Below are 8,800 nucleotides of genomic sequence, written 5' to 3' on the forward strand. Positions count from 1 at the left end.
GTTAACCTGCTTTCTACTGTCCCTCCCTGTGGCTGAATTCCTCATAGTTTTTCATGCCAGTGCTTCTCCCGCTCCTGCACCCAGCCCCTTCCAGTACCGAGGCATAAACATGCTACAACTGTGTAGTTAATTCTCAACGTGAGACATGCCAACACGTAGTACCTCCAGAAGCGTGTAGTACCTCCAAATACTTGAGGTCTGTAGTAATTTAATACTCCCTGTGCAGGTGTGGTTTTCTCCAGCATCTCTAGGACCTTTTTGACCCTGCACTGAAATGCTCCAGCTAGCCCAGGAAAGCCTGTCTAGTTTGCGATCTCTCCCCTGTCCCTCCGAAGTGGGGTGTATTCCAGGCAGAGCTCCTGTCCCGCGAGGTGCAGGCTCTCACCCTGGGTGTCCCCGCAGGGAAGATGTACGCCTGCCAGTATTGCGACGCCGTCTTCGCACAGTCCATCGAGCTGTCGCGCCACGTCCGGACTCACACGGGGGACAAGCCGTACGTCTGCCGAGAGTGTGGGAAAGGCTTTCGCCAGGCCAACGGGCTCTCCATCCACCTCCGGACCTTCCACAGTGAGTGGCACAGCCTGTGCGGGATCATGGCAGAGACATCCTGAGGTTGTCATATGAGGACAACCGCTCGTCCAGAGGCTTCTGTGGGTGTTACTGGTGCCTGCAGGCTGCCTGGGTGTCTCCTGGTGAGATTTTTCCCTCCCAAGAAAAGCAAGACTTTTTGGTGCTATGAGTAGGGTTATCCCAAAGAAAATGGTAGGGCTGGCTGCCAGCAAATAAGCTGCTGGGAACCCACCATGGGAAGCTGGATGTGAGCAGGAGCAGCAACAACATCTGTATGCAAAGCCAAAATTCCAGTGCTTGTTTTCACCTGGGGAGTAGCAAGTGATTCTATCCCTTTTCTTTCTTCCTCTGTGAATTCTCCTCTTAATTCTTTTATCTCTTTCTCTGATTTCTTTGCACTCCGTGGTTTCTGTTGCGTTTCTGGGCAGCAGACATCGAAGATCCCTATGACTGCAAGAAGTGCCGGATGAGCTTTGCCACCCTCCAGGAGCACCGCAAGCACGTCCACGAAGCCCACTCCCGCGAGTACCACCCCTGCCCCACCTGCTCCAAAGTCTTCAGCGCCCCATCGCTCCTGGAGCGACACATGGTGACCCATGTTGGAGGAAAGCCCTTCAGCTGTGACCTCTGTGACAAAGCTTACCAGGTGAGCGAGGATTTGGTCTCGTGCTGGCAGTTGTCATTGCCCACTCTTGTACCAGGATGTCTCTCCTGGCCATGTGCACCGAGTGGAGCAGTTTGTGGTCAGCAGAAGGAAAAATTGCGCAGAGTTTTGTCATTGCCACTTAAAATAATGACTCCTGTCTGCACTTGCTAACCTAAAGATAAGTAAATCTTTTCAGTTTTAGGTCAGTCTGACAATGATAAGGGTGATTTGCAAAATGCCTCATCAGAGAGACTGACTTTGCAGCTTTAGACATTTTGAAGCCCACATAATTAGTTGGGTCTTGCTTTAATATGTATCTCGAGACTGTTGGATGAAGTTTCCTTTAGCCGAATGTTGCTCATTATATGTCTCTGTGTGCTACAATTTGGCTTTTTTGCACACCGGGTCACAGAACCCTGTTTTTGGGAAAACAAGAAGAGGCAGAGTCTGTTGGGAAAAGGCAAGTCCATGGAAAGAGATGAGCCATGACTTCACAGAGCTCCATAGCTGCCTGTCTGGACCCTCAGGAGTCTCTTTCACCTAAGTTTCTATATGCAAAGAAGCATAGGAATAAAAATACTCAGTGAGAGTGTGTGTGGGAGCACCTTCCTGCCAGGGAACAGAAATTCAGTGCAAAACGGGACCTGCAATGAGTGAGATGAGGGTGAGGGAGTCAGCAGTGTTCAGCTCTTCAGGGGCAATGAAGAAACAGAAGTGAGGTGTCGGCTCTTGTCCTGTGGGCAGGTCTTGTACCTGCTGAGCACAGCCCCACTGTTCCTGTTGCTTTCCACGTAGTCTCTTGCTGTCTCGATACCCCTGGAACATCTTTGAATTGTAACCATGATTTGATCCTTATCATTGCAGCAGTTGTCAGGGTTATGGTATCACAACCGGACCCACCACCCTGATGTCTTTGCAGCTCAAAACCACCGCTCGTCCAAGTTCTCCTCCCTGCAGTGCAGCTCCTGTGACAAAACCTTCTCCAGCACGACTGCTCACCGAAAGCATGTCAAGGCAGAGCACACAGGTAACGGCCCATTCATTAGCGAACAAAAACACGTGGTGACTGCCAGAAGAGATGCAATAATTCTGATAGGACAAGGCTGCACGTCCTGTTTTGTGGCGATGAGGAACGATGCATACAGACACAGACACACAGACACAGAGTTCTTGTCAGCAGCGAGAGCAGAGCCAGGCAGGCTGAGCAGAGCTGAGCCAGGCTGAGCTGACTTCTAGTAACAGTTCTCGGTTTATAGGTTTACAGATAACAGGCCTGGACCAAGAGGTTAGACAGGATGTTTTTTCAAAAACTGTTATTCCAAACACACCACACTCATGTTGTGACTGTTTTCAGTCACGTTCCCATGCGTATCTTTTGGATGGCGTTCCAACCCACTCATTCACATGCCCAGACCCAACATTCACACATCATACATTCGGTTTTCTGACCCGAGATATCATTCTCACTGGCCTGGCCTATCACTCCTTATAAAAAACATATTTCTGTATAACCTGTCCAAGACCCTTTAGCTGGAACCGCATGTCCTGCCGTTCCCACACTGTTCACCTGCAAATGGCAGCAGGTTCTTTGTGTCCTGTAGCAGTCTCTTCTGGCAAGTCTCATCTCAGCGTCTTGCAGCTCACTTGCTCTTGGCCTCTCCTTTATTTGCCATGTCTCCCAAGATGCTCCTCCTGTCTCTGTGCATGTGTGGTGTTGCTGAAACACTTAACAGAGCTCAGGTCTGGGAAGTCTCCTGTAGAAGACCTTGGGTGCATACTTTTCTATTCTTGACCTCGTTTGCAGATGTGAAGTTCCACGAGTGTGAGACATGCAAGGAGCTCTTTCCCACGCTGGCTCTGCTGCAGGTCCACGTGAAGTGCAGGCACTCAGGTCCGTCAGGTTTGCTGCTTTTCATGTTACCTTGTGAGCAGTGACTTCTCCCGTCAGCGAGTGATGTCTGAGCTGTAAGTGGGAGAGTGAAGATGGACATAATATGGAAGCAGAGAGTGAGGAAACAGAAAATATGGCTGAACTGTATAAGCACTGGTTTTGGTGAGGCTGGGATATTTGTTAAGCTTCTGGGTCCACTGGAGTCAAGGAGGGGTCTGGATTTGCTCATTACAGCAGAGAAGAGAGCTAGGTGTGGGTGTGGAGACATCGACACAGAGACGTGAGGAACTGAACCCTGAGCGTTGGGGCTTGTGGAGGACAGAGCTAGTGGGGGACTGGAAAAAAAGGCAGTTTAGCACCAGAAAGATCAGAGAGGGACCTGGGCTTGGGGAGGCCACATCAAGGAGCCTTTGGCAAGTGGGCAAGCTGAAGCAAGGCGGTGAGTGCAGAGTGACCTGGCAGACCAGGCTGCTATGAAAAGTGTGTCTGCAGGGGTAGCAGGAGAGGAGAAGGACCAGTAGACACTTGTGGGGGAGGCCAACAGCAGCCTGGAGAGTGAGGATGGAGAAGACCGAGATGTAGCTCAGACAGGAGAGAGTCCCTGAGGGGCATCATGCAGTGCTGAATGAGGAGATGCAAACCGGGCCATCAAGGAGCAGTGCTAAGGGAAGGGGGAGACAAGATGTTTGCAAGATGGGGCAGCTGCAGCAACAGTCAGATATGCCAGCCTTGTTTCCGAGCACCAGTGCTGCAGGGAGCTGGAGCTGAAGCAGAGCTGAACAGCCACTAAATGTTTGATAGACAGTGGTGTAGCCAGGAGAAGGGACACTGGCACACGCTGTGCCCTGAGTCGCTGGTGGGTTTCAGCCCTGTGTGTTCTGGCTGTTTGCAGCTCCCTGTGCCCTTGGGCTGCGTTGCAGCCCTGGCCGTGCTGCAGCCAGGCTCAGGGCAGCACTTCTCCCCACAGGCTCCCAGCCGTTTTGCTGCTTGTACTGCTCAGCCTCCTTCCCTGTCCCGGGGGCCCTGCAGAGCCACGTCGCCAGCGAGCACTTCAAGCAGACGGAGAGCACCTTCACCTGTGAGCTCTGCGGGGAGCTCTTCCCCTCCCAGGCTGAGCTGGAGGGGCACTGCAGTGCTGAGCACCCCAAGGTGATCTTCTCCCAAGCCACCACAGCCCAGATTGTGCAGGTAAAGACTCCTCTGTGCTGCAGCCCCCATGGGTGTTTATCCATCCTTCCTCTCCAACCCTCTTTATTCTTCCCAGATCAGCCCTGTGGCTCCCATCACTCCTTCTTCTCCCCGATTCCCCCTTCTTAGAGAGGTCCAAGGTGCAAGGCTTGGACCCCAGATCTCAGCCATCAGTGGAGAACAGCTCCTTGGATGAGGGAGGCAGTGTGCAAGATTCCCTGGACTGGCATTCCTCCAGTGGATAATCACATAGCATTTATTGTCTACAACTGCTTGTGGAGCTAAATTATAGCAATTTTGTGGAGTGAAATATTTAAATTACTCTCCTGTCTTCTCTTCTGCATCATTGGTGTGTGTGGTTTGGTGTTTTCCATTAGTCTCACACCTATTGTAATTGCAGACCTCTGGTGTGATGCTAAATGTTATTAATAGAGCTGGGGCTGGGAAAGATGTGAGTAGCAAAGTGATCGTGGGGAAGGTGGTGCTGTAAGTGTCTGACTCTCAGGTCGTCTTCCACGCAGGTGATTCAGACATCGGAGCAAGGAGCAGCAGAGCACATCATCTCTTTTGATGAGGCCCAGCTCACTGGCTCCCAAGTCTTTGTGACATTGCCCGAATCCCAGGTGAGCCAAGCTGGCTCTGAGCTGGTGGCAGTGACCATGGAGGACTTGTTTGATGACAAAGTCACTCTGATTTGTGAAGAAACCAAGTGAGAATGAGCAATGGGTGCCCGTGCATGGCCCCTGGCATCCACTAGACTCATTTAGAACCTATGCCGCATTGTGCTGCCCCTGGAGGGAGAGTCAGGGTTTCTTCGGGAAAACAGCCCTGGGTATGCGGCACTGCAGAAGAAATGTCGCGCAGCAAGCACAGTGTAGCCAAGGACAGGAGGGGTTGGAGACATGCACAAGGGCCTGGGAAGCCTCGCTGCAGTCAGCAGCTGCCAGCTCAGGTGAGCTGGACCTCCTGTCTCTCCAGCTCAAGAGAAGATGCAGAGGAACAGATGAGAATTGGGTGTGTTCACATGTGTTCCTCCACCGATGTGAGCAGAGCAGAGGGGAGGAGGAGGAGACTGGTGCAGGACGGAGCTGGGGTGGTTTGGGTATGTGAAACCAAAGATAAAACTGCCCTGAGAAATTGCGGCGGAGATTTTTGTGGTTGAATCAGTGATTTGCTTGCAGGCATCTGCTGCTCTGCAGGGTAAGGGCTGCTCTGTTTCTTCTGTTGCTTTTCCCTGTACGGTTGTGCTGCCTGTTGTGCCAGGTACAAGAGTCTCCAGCGCAGAGCTGACAATGGGGCCTCTGCTTGAGCAGAGGCTGCTCAGGAGTTGTGCTAAATGGCTCCGGAGCTGTTTATAAATCACCTTGTGTAGCACAGATCTGATCCCATCCATGTTTTTGCTGTGGCTGTCCCTTACAAAGGAGGGTCGTGGGCAACTCTTGGCACCCACATCATCCTTGCAAGCAAACAGTCCTGAGGTCTCACCCTCCTCTGTCCCACTGAGGAGATACCGAAGCTGCCGCCTCTGAGGAGGGAGAAGGAGCTGTGCCTGCGTGCCAGGGCCCCTCCTCATGGTATAGGTGGGTTGACACTAATGTGGGTATTTCTGAGTGTGCAAAAGCCGCTGTGCCTGCACACAGCTGGTCCCCGTGGCGCACAGAGCGTTGCTTTGTACCGTGTCTTCATATACCTACTGTAAAGTTTGCTTCTCCAGTACCAGCACAATGCAACAGCTTCACTGCAGCGCACTGGCCCCTTTAAGGCTACATTTCATAAAGTTTTTTTTATCCGCAGTTTCCTAAAATATAATCTGATAATTAATGGTTTGCTGAATCAATTATGAAGTGCAATTAGATAGATGCAGGGTTCCTGTGGCTCGGAGGGGACCGGTAGCATTTATCTTCCTTTCCCTTATACCAAAAGGTTGGACCCTGCCACCGGGTTATTTACATTCGGAGCGGTGATCCCCGCCGCATCCCGCAGCCCGAGGCCCCGCAGCGAGCAGCGCCTGTGTTATCACCCTGCCCAGAGCCACGGGCGTGCGGGAGATGAACAGATTGGAGTTTTCCAGCAGCATTTTGCACTGGCTGCTCACAGCCACCAGGCAGAGACGGCTGCACCAGAGTGTGCCAAGGTGGTTGTGCCAGTGACGGTTTGTTATTCCTCATACAGCTGGGAGAAAAGAAGTGAACAGTGACCCAGGAGAGGGGCCTGATGGAGCTGGTGTTCTGCGTGGCATTTTTTTCATGTGTGTGGCAGCAAGCACATGACCCTGTTGAAGTGTTGCACGCGTCAAGGAGTGCTCCCCCCTTCCTCAGTTGCACACACGGTTTGTCCCCCAGGCTTTGCGGTGACAGTGAAATGGAGGAAGCAGGAGGTTAAGTTGCCACTGAATCCAGGAATGACCAGGAGATGGTGCTCAAGGTCTTGAGGATTAGTGCTAGTGGCCTCTGCACCTTTGAAGCTCTTCTTAGCCATCCCAGGCCTTACCCAGCTCCTGGGCTGGAGGGTGGGAGACCTCGAGCCACCGCCAAGCTGAAGGACAACTCCAAGCCCTGGACAGGACACCTGCGGTCCCTGGATATTGCTGCTTAAAGAAGAGCCTGAAACTGGGCTGAGATCACCTGTGGAGAGGGTACAATACATCCGTAACTGAGGTGAAGCGGTGAAAATGCCTGGGACCCCGTTGGCCAGAGGGACAGCAGAGGGGGGACTGCTGGAGACCATCTCGTGCCTGCCTGGGAACAGGAGAGCTGTGCTTGATGCGTAGGATGAGCACGGGGATGGTGACAGAACAAGCAAGTACGTTTGGATGGTATCAGAGCAGATGTGTTGGGAGGTAAGTGGTGGATTTCATCCCGCAGGCTGGTGGAGATGGAAGCTGTAGTCCCTTTTCTGGCTCCATGGGGGCTAGAAGCTGTGGGAATCCTGCACAGGCTGGGTGAAGCTGATCTCTCTTTGTTCCTGAAAAACTCTGGAGGAAGACTAAAGGTTTAACAGGGTTGGGGAGAAGCTGTCTCATAATGCTTAGCTAGGGAAGAGCATGAGTGATGCATTTTGACTTTGATCCATTTCATCCCTGCTGACTGACTGTTGTCACAATTGAAGCGGGGATGGTGTAAATCGCACATCAGGAGCGGTTCAGGCTCACGTCTCCTGTTTAGGGCCATATCTCCTGCCTTTGTGCCCGGCAAGAGCCTGTGTGGACGTATCCTCAGCAGAGACCTGCCAGCAGCACACGCCCAGTGAGAGCTCAGCAGCTGTACAGAGACCATCAAGCATCTCTCGTATCATTATGAGAGATAATAACTCAGATCCCTCCGTTGCAGCTCTTTCTTGATGGGGGAAATATGCACGTCAGAGCAAATTGCAGTGTTAGCAGCACCGATGTCCTGCCCAGAGGGAAGATGCGTTTCCCAGGGCACATCTTGGTCTGGTGTGCGCAACGCTGGAGATGCCGATCACTAGTGATTTCTTGTTATGCTGCATATTCTTATTTTCTCTGTAAAAATAAAACATGGAAAATGAAAGATGTAGCTACACAGTGTCATGCAAAACAGTTGGTTGGAAGGAAATGTGATTTTTGCAAGTCTTCTGCCAGGTGCTGGGTGACCCATTGGGATACATGGGGTCCTGTGCCCCCCTGGACCTCGGTGCTACTCTCTGTAAGGAAACGGAGAAGCTCTTGTCAGGTCAGGCCAAAGCACAGGACCGTCCTGCCCTTTGCTGTGTCCTCCTGTTGCAGGTGCCAGATGCTTCTGGAAAAAAGGCAGAGTGCCTGTAACAGAAGCCCGGAGAGTAATGTCCCATGGAGGGTGTTAGATCAGTTAATGATGTATATATCTCTGTGCATTAATTGGTGCCATTTAGGGTGCAGGACTAAGCTTGGGACTGTTCGGAAATGTCTGTTTTCTGCACAGCTTCTGTTCTGAGCTGATGTCTGTCCTGTTCACCGAAGGATCCTTTGGAAAAACGCGAGGTACCACTGGGTACAGCAATGGCCGTGAGCAGCCTCAACTTGGCATTTCCCAATCCAAAGTGAAACTTTGCAGCCCCAGGGTGGTATTTTAACACAGTATTATATGCAAATTCTGTGCTCTGGGCTTCATTTTATTTATTTTATTTTTTTTAAACCTAACCCCTCTGTGATGAGGTGCAAAGATGCTGTTGCCTTGCCCAGGAGTGAGGGATGGAGGTGGTGGGAGCATGGAGAGAGCGTGGACGTTGCTCGAAGTCTCTGCTGGGGGAGCGGAGGAGCAGAGCGGGTACCAGCGTTCTGAAGACCCTCCATGTGACTCCTGGCAGCCCCTGCGCCCCGGCTGATACCGGTGTCTTGGCAGATTTCGTTACCAGCCTGGCAGGCTGCCAGCACATCCCTGGCAAATTCAAGCACTGGAAAAGGGAAGCTATGTTTTCTATGGCCTCCAGCTCAGCAAACGCCGAGCAGCATTTCACAGGGCAGAGACGAGATGCTTCAGCAGCCAGAGGGAATTCCCTCTCCCGAA

The 8,800-nt window shown here is 52.0% G+C and overlaps 1 protein-coding gene across 12 annotated transcripts in view; it reads left to right on the plus strand.

Moving 5' to 3' along the window:
• Positions 1-7,831, plus strand: part of ZBTB40 (zinc finger and BTB domain containing 40) — a 47,630-nt gene extending 39,799 nt beyond the window's left edge. For 7 of the 12 annotated variants that reach the window (XM_065038188.1, XM_065038191.1, XM_065038192.1 and 4 more), the window contains 6 exons: positions 403-567; positions 999-1,216; positions 2,081-2,243; positions 3,021-3,107; positions 4,075-4,295; positions 4,817-7,831. In XM_065038188.1, the coding sequence (XP_064894260.1) occupies positions 403-567; positions 999-1,216; positions 2,081-2,243; positions 3,021-3,107; positions 4,075-4,295; positions 4,817-5,008 (1,046 nt within the window). In that variant the 3' untranslated portion in view covers positions 5,009-7,831. Of the gene's footprint in view, positions 1-402; positions 568-998; positions 1,217-2,080; positions 2,244-3,020; positions 3,108-4,074; positions 4,296-4,816 lie in introns of those variants that run through there. The other 5 variants (XM_065038193.1, XM_065038186.1, XR_010467509.1 and 2 more) reach the window with 4 other exon arrangements.
• Positions 7,832-8,800: the final 969 nt, after the last annotated feature.

The sequence above is a fragment of the Columba livia genome, chromosome 21 (genome assembly GCF_036013475.1).
Source record: "Columba livia isolate bColLiv1 breed racing homer chromosome 21, bColLiv1.pat.W.v2, whole genome shotgun sequence".
NCBI classification, from domain to species: Eukaryota; Metazoa; Chordata; class Aves; order Columbiformes; family Columbidae; genus Columba; species Columba livia.